Consider the following 23,362-nt stretch of genomic DNA (forward strand, 5'->3'; position numbering starts at 1 on the left):
CAGCTGCAGAGCAGGCAAGGATGAGATACCTCCAGCCATCAGCCTAAACATTACCCCAGGAGCCACACGACTGACAGATGACATTCCCCAGCTCATCACTCCCAGAGTATGCCATTCATGTGAGACTGGGGGAATAACCAGATCCTAACACAGCATTACAGACTGCACTGGGGAGGAAGGGACCTTTCAAGGTCATATAGTCCAACACCTCTATCATGGCAGAGACACCTGCCACTTGCTCAGAGCCCTGTCCAACCTGGCTTTGAACGTTTCCAGGGATGGGACAGGCACAGCTTCTTTGAGCAACCTCTGCCAGGGCCTTTCCCCTCTCATAGGGAAAAACTTCTTCCCAATATCCCATGTAACCCTGCCCTCTGGCAGTGGGAAGCCGTTCCCCCTTGTTCTGTCACTCCAGGCCCCTGTCCAAGGTCCCTGTCCAGCTCTCTGGAGCCGCCCTGGGCCCGGGGCCGGGCTCCGCAGCACTGGGGGAGCCGCCGGCCCGCTGAGGCCCGAGCGCTCCCGCGGGGGCTGCGGGGCCGGGCCTTGGCGGCGGGGGTGGAGCCCAAACGCGCTGGAGCCCCGCCCTCCGCCTGGCCCCGCCCCGCCGCGGCCCCGCGCCCGTGCCCGTGCCCGTGCCCGTGTCCGTGCCTGTGTCCGTGTCCGTGGACGTGGACGATGGTGGCGGCCCGGGGCGCTGCCGCCCGCCGCGGAGCGCTGCTGCTGCTGCTCACCGCCCTCGGATCCTTCCGTCTGCGCCTCGCCCGTGCCGGTGAGTACCTCCTCGTCCCCCCCACTCCTGTCTCCGTGTCCTCTCCCTTCATCCGCAGATGCTCGTGTCCTCTCCTACGACGAACCCTGGTGCGGTTGCTCCCCCTCTTCTCCCTCATTATCCCCATCCCCACCAGGGATCAGCATCCGTGGGTGTTCGTGTTCTTGGGTGGAGCAAGACAGGAGATGCCCCCGTCACAAAGCCCCACGGGGATTTCTCCCACCCCGCAGCGCTCCCCGGGGACGGGCAGCGCCTCCCCGTCACTCTCCGGCCCGCTGCTGCCGGCAGGGGCCTGGCAGCGAGTGGCAGCGCCGCGGGGCTGGTCCCCAGCGGCTGTTTGAGGGGGCTGGAGGGACCCAAAGATGTGGATCCTGGCGTGGGGAAGGAGCACGTAGTCATGGGAGCGGTCCTCATGAAGCCCCTTTATTGGGAGGAAAAAATTAAAACAACATCAGAAACCACAAAGAAAAAAATAAGGGCGCTGCAGTGACCCGGGGAGCCTCCGGGGCTGCGCTGGAGGGAGCCCTGTTTGCCCAGCTGCCTCATTGCCCCGGGAGCGGCCTCAGCACCGCCCCGTTACACCGGTGACAGTGACATTTCTGCTCTCCACCGTGGCAGAAGGAATGGGTGGCCTTGGCGCCTTCCCGTGCAGCACCGCCCTAAGCTGCCCTGCTGTCTGCCGAAGGGTTGTTTCGGGACGTTGAGGTTTAATTTGCTTGAGGTTCGGGGTCTGGGTTAGGACATTTCCCCTCCTGGGGCGTGTGGCACCGGACGTGCTCCGTGTCCCCTTGCGCCGTGCCCGCTGCTGGGGTGCGCAGAGCTGTGCTGGGCGCAAACAGCGGCCCCACAGCCCCGGGCAGCCCCAGGCCCCGCTGCTGCCTGCGGGGAAGGCTGTGGCTGCCTGCCCCGGGAGGGGCCGTGTTCCTGCCTAGGTACGGCCTGTCTCGGGCAGGTGCTTTCCGCCTGGCTGGCGCAGGAGCCGGCAAGGGCCTCCTGGCTCCCAGCATTGTTTGCGAATCCGATATTGTTTCCCTTGTCGGGCTCCCGGCAGGGCAGACGCCGGGCCGGCGGACGCCGGGCGGGCAGCCTGCTGTCACCGGGCCTGGTGGCCTCTCCGTGCTTCTGAGGGGCGGCGGGAAGCTGCAATATCAAAGCGTCTGTGTGTTTCCACGTCGGAGGGTTGGAGGCAGAGGTGAGGATGCTCCTGCGCTCCCCCTCTTCCCACGAGCCAAGGCTGGGGTGGCCCAGCCAGTGGTGTTGCTAACATAGGCTGAGATGAGAGGAAGGAGATCCAGGCTCGGATGAGCCACCAGTGATCCAGCATAATCTCTGCTCCTCCTGAATTTAGGGGTTAGTGTGGGATCATCTGGCCTGGCAGTGCTGGTTGGGCTGGGTCAATTGAGGGGCTGCTGGGGTGGCTGTGCCCAGGTGCTGTCAGGGAGTGGTGACAATTTCCCCTTCCCTTCCCCTCCCTTCCCAGCACTAGGAGGATGCTGGAGATGAGGTGAGCATGAGGGGCCTGGCGCCACATCAGCAGCCTGTTCCAGTGCTGGGATATTGCATGCTCTTGGCAGATGTGGGATTGAATTTTCAGCTCAACCTCTTTCCCCTGAGAGAAGCTGGGGATGGTGTCTTTGCACTGTTCCCGACAGCAGCATCCCATTGCCAGGAGTTTGAGGTTGTATGGCAGGTGGCAGTGGGGAGCTCCAGGTAGGTTTCTCCTGGGGATGGCGGAAGAAAATGTCCCTAGGGTGCTGGGCAGGCAAAGGAGTCTCTGTCCCAGCCACACCACCTTTCTGTGAGTGCAGTGGGGCACAGGAAGCATTGGCTGTTTCTTCTCACTTTATAATTGCCTTTCTGAGCAGATGGGGCCAAGATTGGCGTTCCCTGGGGGTGACTGCAAGGTGGAGGTGGCAAGCCCAGGAGCAGCTTCTGTTCTGTGGTATGCTGGTGAAACTGGCTCCTGGCAAGGAGGGATCCAGGGAGAAGTCCTGCACCACCATACTCATGTCCTCCTGCCTCTGCAGCTCCATCAAAGCTTCTTCAGAAAGCTTCAGGGGGTTGGCATCTCCTCCTCCTCCTCACTTTCCTTGGCTGGCGCTGCGACCCAGAGCCCCTGCAGCAGATGCCATCTCCCGGGATGCAGCTGCACGTGGCTCAGTAACATCCTCATCTTGCTGTGAGCCTGATCCAAGCTGGAGGAAGGGCAGCAGTGCTTTGGAGGTGCTGCAGGTGGTTTAGGTTTGCTTGCTACTCCTCAGCTGGGCTTTTTTCTCCCATGTGTCTCTATGCATCACACCAGGCTTTGGGCAGAGGGCCTGCCTTGCTTCGTTTTCTGGCTTCATTTCCTGGAACATGAGTGACAGCCATATTTCTCCCCGCTTCTTGAGTAACTAGGTTGCCAAATTTCATCTATTATTATCATTGTTATTATTGTAAACAAAAAAACCCCAGTTTTCCAAAGGGGATGACAGGCTAGAACCCCATTTTTTTAATAATCCTGAACCCCGCTGCCACAGCCATCAGTTCACATCCCAGATATCTGGAGAAGATGCTCAGCAAAATCTGAGTTTTGTTTCCAGTCCAAGTGACCCATTTGGCCACGTTTGACCTGCTGGCTCTGCACTGCTGCTCTTCCTCATGCTGCTCTGCAGGGACGTGGGTGGGAGCACAGATGCTGCTGTTAATACTGGCTGCCCCTGCTCTGCAGTGGTGCAGGTACTGCTCAAAATTCCCAGCTGGGCATGGCTAGGCAGGAGCCATCCCCTAGGAAGTTCCCAGGCTCAGCCTGTGGTGGGTCTGTCCATCCCTTAGCTTTTCCTCCTTGCCTGCTTGTCCATCGCTGCACTGGGAGCAGGGTTGGGACTCAGTGGGTGCAGTAGCCCCAGGGACCCCCATGCTGACCCCTGAAGCTGCTGCAGCTCCAAGCCACTCTTGGGAGCAAGACATTGGGACTGGTGCTGCACCTGTGGTGCTTGCAGGGGCCTGGCTGCCTTGCCAGATGAAGGGAGTGATCTCAGCCCTGCAGCATTCTCTGGGTTGGTCTGCAGGTAGCAGCCCCAGTTTTTTCTTGAGGCACAGGAAAGGTTGTCTGGGTCCCCCTTGGGAGTGGTGGTGGGCAGTGATCCCATCCAGTCACCCCATCCCTTCAAGCCTCCCGTGGTGGGGGGTCCTCTGCCACACTGGTGCGGACCAGGTGTTTCTCCAGGCAGCAGCTAGGGTGCTGCCCATGTGGTTTTATTCTTGGAAATAATGTCTCCACCTTGTTATCTGGGGTTACTTGTGTTCACCTGGTTCTTCCTGTGGGAAAGGAGCCCTTGTGGGCGTGAGGTGTGGAGGAGCTGGGATGTGCACCACAGGCATCCCACAGGGCTCCAAGGAGCTGGTACCCATGCCAGGGACATGAGCAGGGCTCTGTCTGCAGGCCTGAGGGGGGGAAATGGGTGGAAAGATGTCTGATAATTCCAATTACAGAATCAGCATCAAGGAAGAGTTTATGGAAGAGATAGGGTGAAAATCCCTCATCCCTTTTGCTGTAGCTTTGTGGGAACTCACAAATCCGTGTGCACCCCAGCAATACCCTGGGGATGCCGATGCATGGAGAGCTGGAGCTCAGGGTGGGGAGACTGGGATTCTGGAGCCAGGGGCCTGCTTGCACTGTGCGGGGTCCCGTCCTTTGGATCTGCAGTTTCCTGGCATCTCTGGAGACTGTTCCCCCACCCCAGGGACCCCTCAGTTCCCAGAGAGCCTGAGTCTCCCCGCAGCTGAGGGAAGGTGCATCGATGTTTGCCTGAACTGTCTCTTCTGGGCCATGGGGGTATTAAGGGAGGTAATCGGCTTAGCCCTGCCGGCTGCTTCCGGGGGGGCACAGCATCAGGGGGTGACAGCCTGGGCAGGGCACTGGGGACACCGAGCTTGGTGGTAGATGCTGGAGACTAGAGGAGTGATGGGGGCTATCAGGGGTGACAGTGTGGCAGGGGGAAGAGAAGGGGTCACGGGATGCACAGTGCGCTGAGGACAGGAGAGGTGTGGCAATGCTGGAGACAGGAGGAGTGACAGCACAGTGGGGACTCTGGAACGAGAGAGTTAATGGGGACTGCTGCAGACAAGAGCGATGGGCATGTTGTGAACAGGATGGATGGTTTGGTGCCCAGGGACAAGAGGGCTGATGGGATGGCCTCTCCCCATGTGCAAGGTGCTGGGTCCCTGGCACAGGGTGCAGAAGCTGCCATCAGTTCCACCCGTGCATTAAATCCATAAACACTGTGCACTGGTGCTGGGGCCCCACCAAGAGCTCTGGGTCTGGTCCTCGAGGGGAGTAGTGGCTCCCCTGGGCCGGCTGGTCCCTAAACCCTTGGGGCTGGCCCCAATGCCACTGCCAGCACTGAGGTATCTCCCTCCTGTGCCTCGGCATAACCCAGCATTGCTGCTGCTCCAAATGGCAGCTGCAGGCCTGTAATTAGCCACTTTGTGAGCTAACGAGAATTGCAACAGGAAGAAACTGTCCGTTAAGTGCCTGGAGTGAGATTTGAATTGGTGGAAGGAAACGCAGCCAGAGCAGGTCCTGGTCCTGCCTTATCGTGCCCTGGAGCACCGTGGGCTGCAGCCGCCCCTGTTAACCCATGCGCACTGTGGCACACGCTGGGCTACTTCCTGATGAGATAGAGGATGGCAAAGCTTTTGAGAGGTATTCCCTGTTTGGGTGGGAACTCATGGCACTAGGTGGGTGACATGTCAGTAGAGTGCTGTCAGGGACTCTGACTCATCAGGATACAGGGGTTCCCTGGGCTCCTGGCCTCTGTTCCCTTCCTACAGAAAGGAGACTGTAGTGGGGGTGGAGACAGGAGGTGTGGAAGGTGCAGGTCTCCAGTGCACCCATAGCACCCATGGCTGCTCTTGTGGGCAGGGAGCTGCTCTGCCTTGGGGACTTCATCATCTTGCACCTGTCAGAGGGAGTGAGAGGGCCCTAAATCAGAAGAGAGGGCAACCTGGTGAGCTGCTGTAATGTGACCCATCCTGCAGCAATCATTCCTGGCTAGGAAGGAGAGGGTTTCCCTGAGCTGACTCTTCCTATGCAGCATATACCCCAAAATCTCTAGGTCCAGCTCTTTTAGCACCATCTGCAGCCCTTTATCAAGAGCCCTCGGATGCTGCGTGCACCAGCACCCCTAGGATGCAGCTGTGCATCCCGTGGACACCCAGTTTCTGTGTTGATGGGGCCTCTCAGTTTCTGGGTTCTGCTCCATGGGGCACAATGGCCCTGCAGGTCTTTATCACTGGTGGTGGCTGAATCAGTGTAGGCATAGCTGTGGGTGCAGCCACAGCAGGGTGGGTGCTGCAGCATTTCTGCCTGCCTCTGCTCTTGCATGCCCACCAGCATGGAGGGTGCCCACCTGGAGTCCCCTTGATAGCCCTTGTTCCAAAGGCTGTTGTTCCAAAGACGCTTCTTCTAAAGACTATTCCAACAGCTGTAAAGGTTGGCCCCTACTGCTCCAGCACTCATGGGTGAGGAGCTATGTCCCCAGGCATCTGTTTCAGGGTCATGGGCTGGTGGGAGTACCAGGGCTGGTGCCAGGCAATGACTAGACAAAGGGAGCTGGACAGACAGACAGAATCCCCACCTTGAACAATGCCGCCTCTGAGCTGCTGGAGGCATCAGCAAAATTTTGCTCGTGCCTCTTTCCCAAGGGCTACAGGATGTCTCTGGTGGTGGTGTGGAATGCTTTGGCTTTGCTAAAGAGCATCTTGGCCCTGGCAGGTGCAGTGGTGCTGCTGCTCCAGATGGATATTTCCAGCCCAGTAGTGAGAGTGCGTGGGACCTGTGTCTGCTTTCACATGGCTGAGCTATGGTGGCCCCGGCCTGGCAGCTCCTTGGGTGCTGAGCTGTGGGATGGGCTGCCCTCTCGCACCTCCCTGCCATCACACAGAGAGAGTTAACCCAGGGCTGTGGCTCTGCTGTGGCTCAGTGGGCAAGTGTGTACCTGTGGGGGGCTCTCCTGCTGCTGTGTCAGTGCCCAGGAATGCCCTTAGGAGAGAGCTGGACCCCACTCCCTTCCTTCCAGACTGCTCAGTGCTTCAGGTGGTGCTTGCTGTGCACCGCAGCCCTGGCCACCACCTGCTTCACTTGTGATGTGGTGCAAAACTTGCCCAATAAGAAGGGAATTAAAGAACCCAACCCCAGCCCCAGCAGGCTCAATGCATGTGCAAAGTTCATTGGTATTTACTTGAGACAAACCTGATAAACAAGTCTCAAAGTGGGTGGTTCAGGCTGCAAAGAGCAGCCAGATGCACGGGGATGAGGTGGCACATTGGTGGCAGCCGGGGTCCCCAGCACAGGTGGGTGTGGGTGTGTATGGAGTGGAGCAAAGCCAGCAGCAGGTTGGGGTGGGTAGGCCTGGGGAAAGGGCGTATGGCACCTCGTTTGCCTTTGGATTTTTTTATTATTTCTTCTCTTCCTGAATATCTGAAGCCCCTTGTGGCTGGAGACCCCCTGGCACAGCAGGGACACCGGTGGGATGCAGTGGTGCACATCCTGGCTGTGGCAGCTCTGCAGGGCTGCACTTGGGGCTGTCAGCATTCGGGCTTCTTGAGGCTGGGATGCCCCTCACTGGCTTGATGCCTTGCACACCAGCCACAGGCAGGGAGAGCAATGTTCTCTGCTATTTCCTGGCTCTGCCCAGTCTCTGCTGGGGTCTGGATTTGTGGTTTGCTGGAGCAGTTTCCAACCATCCTGGTGCTATCTCCTGTTCCTACGGCCCTACCAATCCAGCAGGCTGCCAGGGCAGGGAACAGGGATGTTTCTGGCCTAGTTAAGTGCTTTGAGTAGTGATGGCACAAATTTCCATTCCCTCAGCCTGCTGGAGATTTCCTGGTTCTGCCCCAGCCTGGAATCACAGGAGCAACTTGGGATTTTGGGGTGCTTGTAGATGGGGTCTCCTCTAGAGCGGGGACAGACTCTGGGGGAGCACTGGTGTTTGGGAGGCAATGTGTTTGGAGATGCCAAGGGCTTGGCATCTCCCCACCTCTGCAGGAACCTGGCTCAGCTCCTCCTGGCCCTCCCTTTCCCCCTTGGCATTGAGCGTGGAGCAGGACAAGGCTCTGAGACCCATCATGATGGACTCAGGGCTGCAGCATGGGTGCCCACCACACTGTCTGTGCTGCCCAGCCCAGGGCTCTGGGTTGGTGGCCCCAAAGCAGCAGCAGCTGGGTGAGGATGGGGGTGGGAGGTGGGAGGGGGGGGAGTGGTGAGGATGAGGCCTTTTTCCATTGTTCCTGGGTGGGGCTGTGTCTGGTGGCACTGTCCCATCAGTGGGACTGTCCCCTTGGTGGGAGCAGGGTGCAGTAGAGGTGTTTGCTGTGCAGGCATGGGGAATGCTCCCAGGGGTTCCGTACAGGTGTTCCCTGTCCCCAGTTTGTGGCACAAGGCTGCTGGCACTGTTTCTTGGCCATGCCAGAAACTGTGCTGGAGATCATCTCTGCCAGCTGGGCCAGACCTCAGCACCCACCAGCCAAAGCTGGGAGTCAGGACACAAGCCCTGGTGGCTTCAGGGATGGGAGCTGGTGACGTGTTGCATCTGCCTGACTAAATCTGCTGAAGCACAAAGAAGCATTTCCAGCTGCTCCCTTACTGGTGGACCAGCACACAGCGGTGCTGCTGCAGGATATGGGGTCAGACTGGTGCCACATGCTCTGTCCCCAGCAGTGACGTGATGTGACCAGCATCCCCCCAGTCCTGGTTTGCGGGGTCAGCGCTGCTCCGCTGTCTCTGGGGGAGAGGGGGCTTGGCTGCTGCATTTTCGGGGGCAGGAGCACGGCAGTGACGTGAGCAGCTGCTGGCAGTGGCACAGGGACTGCCCCAGCAGTGATGCCAGCTGTGCCCAGGAGTGGGCATTGCTCCCGGGGTTCAGCCCAGTCCCCATCCACCTGCTTCCTAGTGCAAGAGACAGCAGGGCAGGTGGATGCAGCTGGGTCAGGAAGCCCACCGAGCTGCGGCCACCAGCGGAGTGTCCATCCTGCAGTCTCTCTGTGTGTCACTTGTGACTGGTGTGTGTCACCTCTGCTTGGTGTGTCACCCGTGGCTGGTGTGTACAGCATCCAGCCTGGCGTTGCTACTGCAGCTGCTGGCAGTCACTGCCGCTGACTCACTTCAGGAGCCACATCCCTGGGCGTGGGGCAGGGCAGGTGAGGTGCTGGGGTACCTCAGCAACCCCTGCTCCTGCCTGCTGCTGAACAGCAGCACTGCCCTGCCCAGGGAGGCTCTGGACAGGGGGAAGTGAGACCTTGGGGGCTGAGGTCTGATGGGGGCATCATGCCAGCCTGCCTGCCCTGGGCCTGCTCCAGAGTCCTCCTTCAGAGCCAGGAGCACTTTGCAGAGCTGGGAGGGAGCCACGGCCAGTGCCAGCTGGCAGTGGAAGTACTGGGAGGGCAGGCTGCCGGCAGGGCCCTCAGCAGCTCCCACATTATCTGGCTGGAGGAGGATGAGGAAGAAGAGGAGAAGGAATGACCTTGGAGTGGAGCTGGCAGAGCCCACACCACTGCAGGCCCTGCGGGGGCTGCTGCTGCTGCTGGGCTTCTGTCATGGCCTTGCTGCGGTCCTCCCTCAGCCTCAGCTGGCATGCAGGGGCCCAGCGTGGGAGTGAGACCGGCACCCTGTTCCCCAGACACCCCGATATCCCCCCTCAGTTGCCCATGTCCCACCAGGGGCCCTGTCCTGCTGCCACAGAGGGGCCAGGCCCAGTGGTCCTGGGCAGGCTGCTCTGTGCCCACGTGGCTGTGCAGCCAGAGCCCTGTGGGCTCAGCCCAGGCCCAGTGGGCTCTGCCAGCTCCCACTGTTGGCACCGGGGCTGGCAGCTGAGAGGGAGGCTGGGTGTTGGCGTTGCCAGGACCTTAAACATTCACAGCAGTGCTCGGTGCTAATTAATTATCCTCTTATGTTCACTTTTATCTCTCTATCTGCAGCAGTGACGCAGCGGGGGCAGTCCCTGCCTCCCTGGCCACACAAATGTCCTCCTTGGGCTTATTTTTGGTTTTTTTTCACCTGTATGTTTTGGCATGAGTATGGAAGAGCTGCTCCATCCAGTCTGAGACTGCCGGTGGCTCTATGCCCTGCCTGGGCACCCCCTGTCACAAGCACTCTGCTGAGTGCCACCCTGGATGCCTGGCACAGCTCTCCCCAGGGTGAGTCCTTGGGGATGGAGCTTTGTGCTCAGCTTTCGCCATGGATAACACATCCAGAGGCCTTGCTGCTCACATGACCGTGTTTCCTCCTGGGCACAGGTCTGTTCCTGCTTACATGTGTCCCCAGCTGATGCCCACCTGCCATGTCTGTGCCAGCTGCTGTGTCCCGTGCACCCGCTGGCCTTGGGCTGGGGTTCTGCCTGCAGGGAGTCACTCAATTCCTGCAGCACCAGCAGCTCAGCCCAGGCTTGAGCTCGGTTTAAAGGGGTTACCCCAGTTGTGCTGTTCTGGGCTCCCTGCCCACCTGCACAGGAGTTGAGCACCATGGCAGGGCAATATCAGCAATTGGAGCATCCCCCTCCTCTGAACACCCCTGGCACATCTGGACAGCAGCATCCTGGCTGGGCTGTGTCTGGTGCTGGCTGCACATTCCATATCATTCATTGCTTGCTCCTCTGGTCTGTACTGTCCTGCTGGCAGGACCATTCAGGGCTAGGGTCCTCACAGGACCCCAGCTGTGCCCCAGCTTGGGTCCCTCTGCCCATCCCACTTGTGGCCAGGCCATGCTGGGCTGCACTGGTGCTAAGCAGGGACCGTGGTTGGGGTGGGGGGATCCCAAACTCCCCAGATTCAGCAGCAGCCCTGCAGCTGCAGAGCCAAGACTGGGAGCTGCGGCAGGCATCCTGGCACTGTTACCAGGTGGGTGGCATGGTGGTGACATGGCCACAGCTGCGTGGAGTTGGGACCCACATACTGTGCCAGCCCAAGTACTCTGCCTCAAGACGAGTGTTCAGGAGGGGGGAACCCATGGCCAAAGTGTTGGGGAACCCAACGTGTGCCTGCTCGAGCACTGGACAGGTGGCACCAGCCGCAGGAATGTGTGAGTGTGCAAGGGTGGGGCAGCATTGGGGCAGTGTAGTTTGACAGCCCCACAGGGTGGCAGCGGTCAGGGCTGGATGTGCCCATGTGGCACCTGGGTGGTGGCACACAGAGCACTCGGTCCCCATCACCTAGCATGGCACTGAGGTGCCCACTCCCACCAGCAAAGGATTCTCCCTGCTGGGCTTTGAGGTGGGCTCAGGGAGTAAAGCCCCTGTGGGCCCCCTCAATCCACAGGGTGCCCACGCAGTAATGCCAGCTCACCAGTCACTGGCTGGTGACACATGGGGAGCTCTGAATTGCAGCCAGTGACAGCTGGGCAAGCACAACTCATTCCTCAAACAGAGATAACAGCCTTCACTGGAATCCAGCCTGGGCTTTATGTACCCAGTTGCTGGACTCTGGCTCGGGGCTCTGCACCCACCACTCCTCACAAGGTGGCTCTGAGACTCTTGTCGGTGTCTGGCTCTGTGGGGTGACCCTCACTGGGGTCACTTCCTCCGCCAGTGATCAGCTTCTGGCAGCACCTGGTTTGGGAGGAAGTGTTTCCATGAGCCTGTGGCACAGACAGGGGCCCCTACAGGTGTGTTCTCCACTGCCCCATGGGGCTGTGACATGTCCCCAGCCTAAGGCTGCACAGTGCCACGACCTCCTCCTGCCCTGTTTTTTAAACAGAGTGGCCTTGAGAGTAACCCTGGGGAGGTGAAGCCAGGAGCCAAGTCCAATTTCTGTGCTTAGACATCTGATTATTTGCCCATTAAGCACTAATTGCCCCCCAGCCACATGGCCAAGCCCCACACTATCCCCAGGGAACAAAGAGTCCAGCAAAAAACCTAGCTCCCATGGGCACAGTGGACACTTTCCCCCACCCTCTCCACGCCCTCCAGGCAGCTGTGCCTGGTGTGGGAGTCAGCCAGCACTGAAATTGCAGTTGGTGCACCCTTGCCAGTGGCAGCCGAGGCGAGGAAGGTGATGACTTCCTCATGGAGTGGAGTGGAGAGTTGCCTGGGCACAGGCTGGAGGTTCTTAGTAGCAGCTGCACCCTCCAGGGAGCAGTTTGATGGTGAAATATGGCCATGCAAAAGCAGGGGGTTGCATATCCCACTTGTGTGGCCTTGGGGTGATATCTTCCCTGCACCCTTGCTGGGGGAACAGAACTGTTATGCTTTCATGATTCATCTTCTGCCGGCTCTATCCTGTTTAGGGCTCTAAGCCGTGTGCTTGGTGCTGCCCCATCAGTGCTGGAGTGTGCCAGGGCTGTGCCGGGTGTTGCCGTCCCTGGGCGCAGGGACAGGGACAGGGACAGGGACAGGGACAGGCAGGTGGCCGGTGCATTGCTGGTGCCGGTGTGGGCAGTGAGGGCTGCCAGGGACTGCTCGGGGTGCGTGGGCAGGTGCTGGGAGCCTGTTCCTGCTGTGATTCATTGCCAGCCTGGCCCTGCTCCCAGTGCAGCCCCACAGTGCTGCTCCCTGCCTGCTGCTGCCTGCGGGAATGCTGCCGGCGTGGTGAGGGACAAGGTGAGGGGCAGATAGGGCAGCTGTGTGCCACACCCTCAGCCAGCTGTGCAACCCCATCCAGCTGTGGCCCTATCCAGCTCTTCCTCCCACGCAGTTGTGCCCAGCCTGAGTGCTGGGTGGACTGAAGGGCACCTGATTCCACAGCGCCACCACTTTTGAGGGAAAGACACTCCAAGCTGCAGCAGGACCAGCAGTGTCACCATCAAAGCTGGGACCCCGTTGCACCCCAAAGAGCCCCCTGCCACAGGCGGTACCTGAGTCCTGGCCCCTTGTGTCACAGTTCCTGTCTGTCTCCAGCTCTGCACGTGGTTTGCCACCATCACCTGGCCCAGGACTCGGCTTTGTGTAGGACATGGGGACCTTGTGCCCAGAGAGGTCCACTTACTGGGATGAAGACCCAGCCACGATGGCACTGCCATGGCACAATGGGTTGGTGAGGCTGGACCTGGGGGACTCATGCCTGTACCCAGGGAGTGGCGTGAGATGCCCCATGAAACTGTGAGCAAGGTTTGGGGTGCAGTTCAGTGCCGGGGAGGGCTGGCTCCCACTGCTTCCTGCAGGGAATCCTGAAGGGATGGGAGCCTAAGTCACAGCACTGTCACATCCTGCTGAGGCTTTGGGGGAGTTTGTGACTTTTGATTTAACAGTCACCACACCAGCATCAGTCTGTGCTGGTTGGATTTCATCTCCCCATGCAGGGCAGGCAGCAGCAGGAGATCCTGGTGCTGCAGCACTCCCTCATGTGTCCCACAGGATGGTGGCACCCTGGGGCTGGGGACCCTTGGGGGGTATGGGCATTGTATGCTCATCACTGCAACTGCCTTGTGCATGTCATGGAGTCACAGACTACCTCAAGTTGGAAGGGACCCATGAAGATCATCGAGTCCAACTCTTCGGTAATTACGCTCGTGGTTAATTCCAGGTGGCAATGGCCTTATGGAGGCAAGCTGGGGTCTTGGGGCAGCTGTGGTGAAGCCCATTGATAGCTGGGAGCTGCAGCAGGGCAGCCATGGGCAGCCCGGGGCAGCTGGGTCCCCCTCCAAACAGCTGTGAACAGACCTGGGGGTGTGTTTGACCCCTCTCCCGCTCCTGAGCTGTTTTGTCCTGTCCCCACAGCAGCGTCGTGTCCCCGGAGCCTGGACTGTGCCCTGCAGCGCCGGGAGTTCTGCCCGCCGGGCTCGGGAGCCTGTGGGCCCTGCCTGCCCCCCTTCCAGGAGGACGACCATGGGCGCTGTGTCCAGAGGCAGCTCTCACCCAGTGGTAGGTGCACCCACCCTCCACCCCTGTGCCTGCACACCTACCCTGCCCCTCTGCAGCTCTGGGAGGTTCTGTGCCTCAGGACAGCTCCCCAGCCCAGCAGCACCCCATGCTCTTCCTTCTTTCCATGGCAGCTGTATCTCTCTGGGGACAGCTGCTCTTCTCCCTCTCACCCCACTCACCTCAGCTGGGGGAGTGGTTTTGGGCTGGCAAACCCGTGCTGCTCTACGTGCATCCTGCTCTGGTGATTGGCCCTGTCAGCACTGTGGGGAGCTCCAAGGACAGGAGTAGGACAGGCAGCTTCTGGGGATCTCCAGGATATTCACGGTCTGCCTGGCTCTTCCAGGGTTCAGGCTTTGCAGGAGCAGGGGAACCGTGTTCGGCACACAGAGCAGTGACTTGTGCTGCCCATGGCCTCACCCATCCCAGGGTGCCAGTGGGATTTCAGTGCCTGATTCCCTTTGGTTCCAGATATTGGTCGGTGGTTCAGGACTGCTGTTTCCTCCTTGGGTGATGCCCAGCATCCATGCTGGGAGGGCTGGAGTCAGCTGTGACTGGGAGCACCAGTCCCTGGCTGCACACCAGGGCACCGAGGCTGTGCTGGGTGTCATTCCTGGCTCCGTCCCCGAGGGATCTGAGGGGCTGTGGCAACCTGGGTGCAGCAGCCTGTGGTCAGCCATCCCACTGCTACTGCAGTGCTTGAAGGGTGCTCCCAGTGCGGCCGTGGCACCTGTGCCCCTGCTTCAGCTGCAAAGACAGTGCTGGGGGCCAGGCATAGGCATATTTTAGTGTGACAGTCAACTCTTCATGCAGCTTGGAAAGCTGTGGCAGAGTTATTTCTGTGCCCCCTTATCATGAGCTCACCTCACAGGTAAGTTAAGACCATAATTATGGCTCTACACAATTATTTATTGCTATAAAGTGGAGTGGCCTCTGTGGCTGGGGAAGAGGCCAGGACCGGCCATACCCTCAGGCTGTTCCTGGCAGGTTCTGCTGGGGACTGCCTGGATGCAAGATACTCTGGAGCACCTCTGAGTCACCTCCTGGTGCAGAACCTATTGGTATCTCCCCCAGCCCACCGTTCTCCACCTGCTCTTCACTCCCGCTGCCCCCAAAAGTCTCCTGCTAAGGGGTTCCCAACTCCTGGGGAGCTTCTAAAAGCATGCAGGATGGACAAGCACTGGTCATTGAACCAGGGAAGCAGGTTCCTCTGCATCTGAACTCCATGCAGACATGGAGCGATCCTCTGAGTTTTAGGGGATTGCTTTGTGTTGTTGAGCATGTTCAGGGTCCTGTTGGGGGGCAGTTGGAGATATCCTTCACCCATGGCTCAGCCCAGGTGGGCACACGGAGGATGTCAGAACCCAGCATGCCTTCAGTGCCATTCCTCCTAGCAGGAGAATTACCCTGTAAATCAGAGGGGAGACCCCCAAAGCAAGACCCTTTGGCTGAAATGAGAGGGATGGCTGGGGGGATAAGAGGGGCTGGCACAGGAATAGGGTCTAGATTTGGTGTTTGACAGCAGTCAGTGCCCCTGCCACAGGTTCTTCATTCACTGGCACTGAATGGCTTTAGCAGTTGTTTATAGTTCATTTTTTAATGTGGAGTCTTGAGAGCAAATTCCCCTCTCGCAAGGGCTGCACATGCGCTGGCATCTCCATAGCAACCCAGCTCCTTTCTGAAGGATGTGCCCACAGTTGCATCCTTCTGCAGAGAGATGCAGGACCATGGTACCATCCTCTAAGGACCCACCATGGCAGGATGGTGACACCAAAGTCTCTCCCAGTCCTATCCTGTTGTCCCAAGCAATGCTGCTAGCTTGTGGCAGCAAAAGTGTGGGGACTGTGTTAAATGAAAAAAGGGGATCTCCTCCCAAATCCTTTGTTTTAGCAATCTGAGGATGCCCAGCTCCTCTTGGCAGGGAGGCGCCATTTATTTTGCCATGGGGGCTTTCTTTCTCATCCTGCCTGTACCTTTACCTGGTAGCAGCACTGGAGAGGGCTGTGAGGATGAAGAGGGGCTGTGGTAGCTGCATTTAGGGGGAGATGCAAGGCAAATAGGGGGCCGCTGTAGCCCAAGGATGCCTAAGCCTTTGAAGGGGATACCCATGCAGCCCTTTTGCTATGTAGGCAGACCCTTTAAAGGGTTGCACATCCTTGAGCCACTTGTGACTGCTGGTGACACCAATCCTGGGATCCTGCTGCTGTGCCATCCCCACTGCTTCTGGCAGGAGCCAGGGATCCTCTCCCAAAAGCAGCTTCTTGAGGTGAAACGCACCATTTGGGGTCTCAGGAGGGCATGTGAGTGTTCCTGCCATTATGTGTAGGGCTCTTGGCATACCTGGCACAGAGATGAGATGGGATGGATGGAATCTGGGTACACTGCATCCCACAGCTGGCTGTCTGCACCTGGCTGCTGCTGTCTTGCACAGGGCTCTGAGCTCCCCAAAGTCCCATGCACTCCATGGTGCTGCATGTGTCTGTGCTGTGATGGGTTGGAGTGATGTGCTTTGTGATAGTTGGTCTTATCGTGCTTCTGCTTGACCAGCATGGCGCCCCACTGGGCTGCAGGAAGCACTTTGGGGAAAGGGGCCTCAGCTCACAGACATGGATGTTCATCCTTCCCTGCTCGCTGTGCCACCAGCATCAAAGAGGACAGCAGCCATCCTGGGCAGGACTATAGCAGTTAGTGGATGTATAAGAATTTTGTGCCCTCGTGTGGACGCTGTCAGTTACAGGTTTCCTCAGCCCAGGGCAGGAGCCTCATGTGTCTCTTCTTGGTCCCTGTTTCCCCAAACTGTCAGGGTAGGTAGGTGTGTGTCCCAAGGCTGAGCCCTGAGGAGCGCCAGGGGCAGAGCAGAGGGACGGGGGGGGGGGGGGGGGAGGGACGACGGGGGGGGGCTGTGTGCCAGCCTGGCCATGACATTCCGCTGCAGCACTGGTGGCAACTACCATGAGGGGGCACCCACACCCTGCACAAGCCCTGCCTGCTCCCCTGAGTGCCCCTGAGCATGACCTATGTGCCCTGTCCTGTCTGTGCCCTGTGTGCCCTCCCTGGACACTGTTCCTCCCCTGCACCTCTGCTCCTCCTCCTGGGACAGGAGCTGGGGCTCTCCTCGGCCCCCTGTTCCCTGGAGCAGCTCAGGGCAGCGTCTCACACACCCACAGTGCCTGGCAGGACCCAGCCCTCAGTGCCCTCAAATGCCTGGTGGAAACTGTGGCATCACTGGGGGAGGTTTAGCTGCCACACAGAATGGGAGGCAGGCAGCTTTTAGCCACTTGAAGAGAATGTGATGATAAAGCTGGTTAGTGCAGGTAAGGGGCACAACTCAGGCCCTGCAGCAATGCCAGAACCCCAAACCGCTGCCTCAGTTTCCAATGTGCCACTTGACACACCCCCACAGGGTGGGAGACTGAGGAACCTGACAGCTGCTCTGGCTGTTTTTTCAACTTTATTTTCCTTTTTCCAGTCACATCACATCCAACACCAGCGCAGCCTGGTGGTGGCACACGTGGGATGGACAGGGTTGTCCCCTATGGAGACAGACTTTTCCCAGAGTGCAGAGGTGAGCTGGAGCCAAATGTCCCCATCGCAGGCATTAGGGTGTCCCCTGGCACAGGGCTCTCCCAATCCTGGGCACCAGGATGTCCCCCTAAGGCACAGGGCTGTCACACTGGGTCCCATGCAACTCCCTTGCCCGTTGGGAGACGTTGGCCCTGTGCTAGCACCTTGTCACCACGGCACTCACCTGTTGGGCACAGCACTGGCACAGCCCCAACCTGGCACTACTTGACCATGGCACTGCTCTGGGATGCAAAGAGCCAGGGAAACGCAGGGCTCTAGCTAAGGGTAGGAGGCTGGGGGCAGTCTGGGGACAGCAGAGCATGGAGGATGTAGGGACAGTGACTCTTGGTGCTTTTGTTTAAAGCAAGAGTGTCCCCCTTTTAAATTGTTTTTTGGCTCACGTGGTTCTGAGTCATGGGGCAGCAAGGTGGCGGTTGTGCACGGCTCCAGAGGGAATCAAGGTTTATTTCCAAACACTGGATGTGAGGACAGATTCCAGAGATGTAATTCTTATGACCTTGAATTATGTGCCAGTACCACCTTGCCTTAGTGTGTCTGGATTTAGTCCCCAGGGCTTCTCTGAGGGGACAGTCTGAATATGGGCAAAGGAAGTAGGGGTAGGATGAGGATTGAGATGGGGACAGGGATGTCTACTGCCTTTGATGTTTGAGTTTAATCCTGTTAAAAGCAGTGATGAGTGTCAGAGCTGGACTCTGCTTGATGAGCCTGAGAAGAGCGACTCCACTCTTGCTGCAATGCTGTCACCTCAGGCCAGAGTGGAATCCTGCCTGTGCCTAATGCTGCAAGAGACCCCTGAAGAGCAGATGTCCCTGGTGGGCACTGTGCTGGAACGTGGGCTTGGACAGCCACCTGTGAGATGCTGCTGGGGCCAGCCCCTGGGAGTACATCCCTTGCTGCATGGGGCTCCCAGAGGAGCTGCATCCCACCAGGCGCTGGGCAAGAGCCAACCTCTCTACTGGAGCAAGGGCTCCCATGCTCTGCTGAACAACCAAGCTGAGCTCTGCTCTGGGGTGGCTCCAGCCACTCTGCTCTACAAAGGACCCTGGTCTATTTTTGAGGTGAAAAGCAGTGTTTGGGGTGTCCCCTGACTGTAACTGTGCTGAAGCTGCCCCTCACCCCTGAGGCAGCAGGGCAGATGGGGAGTATCTGTCCTGGTCCAGCTCCCATCCTTCCTTCCTCGGAGCTGCTGTGTAACCCCAGGGGCAGGTCCTGCACATTAGGTGCTGGCACCCTGCCCTCTCTCACAGAGTCTGCAGGACCGCTGCCTCTGGCATGAAGGCAGATGCTGTTGCTCCTGATCCTCCAGCATTTGTGGGGTGAAAATCCCAGTGAACGCAGCAAGGACACGTGTGGGTCCCGGGGCCCAGCTTTCAGAGAGCTGCATCTGAGGGGCCTCAGACTGAACTCCTGTGTTTGCTGGAGCTGGGACAGGAGCCCCTTCTTGGCGGTACTGGTCTCGCCTTGGGGGTGGGCACACACCTGCACCCCACAGTGCCCATCTCACACCTGTTCTCCCATAGGACGGACCTCTGTTCCCAGCTTGGAGGCGGAAATTGATTTTCTTGCGGATGTGCTGGCCAGGCAGGAGGCTCCTCGCCACCACCCACTACAGGATGGCAGACCCAGGAGTAAGTGCTCATCTCTGTTCCTGGCGGTGCCAGGGACCCCCTGGCAGCCAGACCCTGCACCCCAGGCAGGTTTGCCTTCTGGTGCTGCCTGGGCACCACTCACCACTGCTCTGTCTTCTCCTGCAGCCACCCTGGTGCCCAACAGTGGCAGACAGCGTGTGGCCAGTGGGCTGAGAGAGGGGCGTCTGCAGCAGGGTCCCGCCGGCACCATGGCAGCCACCACCCTCCCCACCACTGCCACCGTCCAGAAGTACCCGGTGGAGGCATCCCCCATCCCTGAAAATGACAACATGGTGCTCGGTGAGACCCTGGCACTCAGAGGAAGAGGTTTCACATCCTCACCAGGGAAGCATGGGCTGGTGTCACCATGCTGCCAGCTCACCTGCTGTCCCTTGCTGTCCTCTCTGCCTGGCAGGGCTGATCGTGGTGTGCACGGTGGCCGGGATCTCAGCGCTGATCGTGGCAGCCATCTGCTGGTACAGGTGAGCTGGGGCTCTGGCCAGTCCCTCAGTGACCCTGTGCCCAGGGCAGTGTATTCCCATGCTGCCCAGGCTTGGAAGAGGGGCAGTAGTCCTGCCAAGGCACGGCATCAGCTGGCTGGGGCAGGAGGACAGTAGGGAGACCCCTCCGTGCCAGATGCAGGCTCCTGGGAGCACATGGCACCTGGTGTGGGCATCGCTGTGGCACTGGGTGCTGACACTGCCAGCACGTTGGTGCCTTGTGCCCAGGCCCCGTGGGATGGAGGTGGTTATGCCTGTCACAGCTGCCATCACAGGGACCAGGGCTGACCCTCCAAGGGTCACTGGCTCCTCAATGGAGTCGTCTGCTCCTATGGCTCTCCACATCCTCTAGGATGTGCTAGAGAAGTCATTGTGCCTACAGTGGGCACTGGTGAGGCACCTCAAATCCTGGGTTCAGTTTTGGGCCCCTCATGGCAGGAAAGGCATTGCAGGGCAGGAGCATGTCCAGAGAAGGGAATGGAGCTGGCGAAGGGTCTGGAGCACAAGTCTTATGAGGAGCAGCTGAGTGAGCTGGGAGGGCTCAGCCTGGAGAAGGGCAGGCTCAGGGGGACAATCATGCTCTGAACAACTCCCTGACAGGAGGGGGCAGCCAAGGGAGGGTCAGCTCTGCTCCCAGGGAACAAGGGACAGGATGAGAGGAAATGGCCTCAAGCTGTCTCAGGGGAGGTATAGGTAGGATATTAGGGAAGATTCATGTAAAGGGTGGTCGGGCATTAGGCATTAGGAAGGGCTGCCCAGGGAGGTGGTGGAGTCACCGTCCCTGAAAGTGTTCAAAAAACATGTGGGTGTGGCACCTGGGGATGTGGTTTAGTTGTGGGCTTCGGCAGTGCTTGGTTAATGGTTGGGCTTGATCTTAGAAAACTTTTCCAAGCTTTGTGATTCCCTGATTCCAATGCCCCTTCCTGGCAGGCTGCAGAAGGAGGTCAGGCTGGCACAGAAAGCAGACTACTCAGCGCAGCGAGTAGCCAGCCCCCTGCCCTATGACAAGATCTCGGTAAGGTGCCCATGTCCCTCACTGTGAGGTGTTTGGCACACGGGCCTCAGGGCTCTGCTGGAGGGATTCCCACACGGTGGAGGCCCTCCAGCAGCCAGCCTGGGGCCCTCCACAGCCCAGTCTCCACAGCTGTTCCTGCTCTCTCCACAGCCTGGGGACAAGACGCTGGCTCAGAATGCCCAAATGTACCACTACCAGCACCAAAAGCAGCAGATGCTCTCCCTGGAGAAGTAAGCAGCCTGGTAGCAGACAACGTGTCCTGCCATTAACTGGGATGGTCCTCATCGTCCCACTGGGTTTCACCTCCTCTCTACATCTTCTTCCCCCCAGGCATAAAGAGGAGCCCAAGCTGCAGGACTCAGCATCATCTGATGAGGAGAATGAGGATGGAGACTTCACCGTGTATGAATGCCCTGGGCTGGCTCCGGTATGTGGGTGCAGGAGAGCCTGTGGGGTCCCTGTGCCTGTGGGGGTGTCCAGTAAGTGCCTGGGACGTGCACTTCATTGTGAGGAGCCTTTTCCACATGTTCTTCATCAAACTTAGAGGTGGTCCAACCTCTGCCCCTCTGTTGCCCCCATGCCCCTGGCCAGCTCCCACTGAAGCTCTCCAGTGGGCAGGAATGCATGTCCTGGCACAAGGATTTCCTTGGGAGCAGATGACTGGAGCAGCCCTTGGCCCACCCACGGTCCCGCTGGCGACAGGGGCATGGTCACCCTAGGCACGGGGCTGGGGGGACTCGTCCTTGTGCCCTCCCAAGGCCTGGAGCAGACAGGAGACCCCTCACAGCCAGAGCGTGTTCTTGGCGAGCAGGGGACTCTGGGGACGGGCATAACAGCCCTGGCTACAAAGAGCACAAAGGGACGAAGAGGAGCCTTTTACATGGTAATAGCTGCGGAGCGCGGCCATCAGGGCCCAGATCGAGGGTCATCAGTGGGTCTTTACAGGCCCATTAAAGGGCACTTGATCGCAGGCAGGCAGTCTGGACAGGGCATCCCATTCCTGCCAGCCGTGCTGTGGAGCCCATCCTGGGGTCCCCAGTCGGATCAAGAAATGTTCCTGCCAGCAGGGCTGGGACTGCTGTCCTGGGGTCCCCAGCCTAACTGTGGGGTCCCATCCCACCCAAAACCTTGGGTTTCACACATAACCCCACTTCATTCCCTCCTGCCAGGGAGGCAGCACCTTTCCAGGGTGACGGAAGTCCTGGTGTTTGTCATCCATTGCAGCCCACTTGGTAGTCCCCTTCCCCTCCTCCCTCCGCCCTGCCGGTCTGGGGATCAGACCCAAACCCCTTGGGCTGGGGCAGCTGAATCCCAACCTGCTTTCTGACCTCCCACCTTTTCTTTCCGCCATCCCTCTCCCGCCACCGCGGCAGACCGGAGAAATGGAAGTGAGAAACCCGCTGTTTGACGACTCGTCCCTGCACCCCTGCAGCCCCAAGCCGCAGCAGTAACGCCCCGTGTCCTGCGCCCAGCGGGGCGGCCGAGCCGGGGAGCGCCCGCAGCTGGGCCGAGGGACGCTGCCAGACTGTTCGACGCCTGCCCAATAAACACCCACTAACAGCTATGGGGGGGGATCGCCCCCGTTTCCAGCGTCCTTGTCCTCTTTGCTGCTGTGATCGCGTCCCTGCATTGCCGTTTGCTCACAGCTCTCGCGGGCGCGGGGGGGCGGCTGCTTTGGCACAGAAACTGGTGGGGGAAGGGGGGGCTGCCGCGTTGTTCCTTTGTAGTTGGCTCTGAGGAGGGGGCTGCTGCCCTAGCTGAAGCTAGGCTGATGCATAGCAGCTGGGAAGGAGCCAGAGAGAAGGTCAGAAAGCAGAAAGGCCAGGAGGGCTGGGCACGCTCATGCCTGGCATCAGGGCTGCCGGCCTGCCCAGAGCACCTCTGCCACGGATGGAGCCTTTTCCTGGAGCAGGTGGCATCACTGAGGGCTTCAGTGCCCATTCTCCTCCAGCCCTGCCTGGGCAGCTCCTGGCAGCAGGATAGAGCTCCAGGAGCCAACGGCAGGAGCAGCTCAAGCAGGCACTGGCATCAGTCCCCAGGCTGCTCCTTCAGATGCTGCCATGTGCTCTGACCCCAGTAAGAGTGCTGGGCTTCAGGACAGTCCCAGTGCCACTGTGGCCTGGGAGCCATCAGTCTGTGCGGGCAGAGGATGGGCTCTCTCTTACCCCAGGCCTCAGCGGGGTAAAAGCTCAGAAAAAGTGTTCAAGGTTTTGTTTTTAAGCTTATGTGGCTGTGGGGGAGGAAGGAATAGGACTGGAGGGAGCTGGGGTGGCTTGAGAGGGCTAGCCAAGGCACGGGGGCTTTGCTGTGCTGCTTCAAACCCCACAGAGCCCATGCCCGGGCAGCATACCTGTGGAGCCTGACACTGTGCATTCTCTGAGCATCCCTCTGTGGCAGGTGACAGTCTCCACTGCTCCATCCCAGGCACCTCTTGGGCCCCGGGCACTCCCTGCACCCCTATGTTGCCCACATCCAGCCTCACCAACATGTTCTTGCTTGGAGCCCAGTGCTGCTCCTCCAACCCTCCCAGGTGCGTAGGCCATGAACCCCTCCAGTGGAAGGCCCAGAACAGGGTTTGGGTTACTTTGCACAGGCGTGGCTTCATGTCCAGGCCCTGTTGTGGACTGTCACGGGCACAGGTCACCGTTTGTGCTCACCGGAGCCGTTGCACACTCAGGCAGGCATGGGCAGGGCAGGCAGCAGTGGCAGAGATGTGCTGGTGGTGGTGAGTGGTGGTGGCATGGGACTGTCCCTGTCCCTGTCCCTGGCAGGGTGGCTGACAGAGGCCATCACGGCACAGATTCTGTCCCCATGTCCTGCGCTCCCCCTCCCCTGGGCTGCTGCCACTCTTCCCACACCTCTCGTTGTTGTTGTATGAATTGTAGTTCTTTTAAAAGGAGATTTTATTAAACGACCATGTTTGAGACCCATGCGAGTGTGTGGTGTGGGGCCCGAGGCTTGGGGGGCTCCTCTCGACAGTGGGGTGGGACAAGGGGACAAGAAGGGGGGATGCTGTGGTCCCCAAACCTTCCCTA

At 59.3% G+C, this 23,362-nt stretch overlaps 1 protein-coding gene across 1 annotated transcript; it reads left to right on the forward strand.

Moving 5' to 3' along the window:
• Positions 1-621: 621 nt before the first annotated feature.
• NPDC1 (neural proliferation, differentiation and control 1) lies at positions 622-23,247 on the forward strand. The gene is made up of 9 exons (XM_054284239.1): positions 622-769; positions 13,459-13,602; positions 18,705-18,812; positions 18,939-19,112; positions 19,228-19,294; positions 20,243-20,327; positions 20,478-20,557; positions 20,658-20,754; positions 21,701-23,247. Exons 1-9 carry the CDS (start codon positions 676-678, stop codon positions 21,776-21,778), a joined length of 927 nt encoding a protein of 308 aa, XP_054140214.1. The 5' UTR covers positions 622-675; the 3' UTR covers positions 21,779-23,247.
• The last annotated feature ends 115 nt before the right edge of the window (positions 23,248-23,362 follow it).

Source organism: Melozone crissalis, unplaced genomic scaffold (assembly GCF_028551555.1).
Source record: "Melozone crissalis strain CALT ecotype California unplaced genomic scaffold, PUWL_Pcris_2 ptg000041l_1, whole genome shotgun sequence".
Taxonomy (NCBI): Eukaryota; Metazoa; Chordata; class Aves; order Passeriformes; family Passerellidae; genus Melozone; species Melozone crissalis.

Excerpts from the sequence above, each read along its gene's own strand:
- NPDC1 (XM_054284239.1), top strand. The coding sequence starts at position 676 with ATGGTGGCGGCCCGGGGCGCTGCCGCCCGCCGCGGAGCGCTGCTGCTG. Across the intron at positions 18,813-18,938 it reads ACAGGATGGCAGACCCAGGA|CCACCCTGGTGCCCAACAGT; the intron begins GTAAGTGCTCAT and ends CTTCTCCTGCAG. Across the intron at positions 20,328-20,477 it reads TGCCCTATGACAAGATCTCG|CCTGGGGACAAGACGCTGGC; the intron begins GTAAGGTGCCCA and ends CTCTCTCCACAG.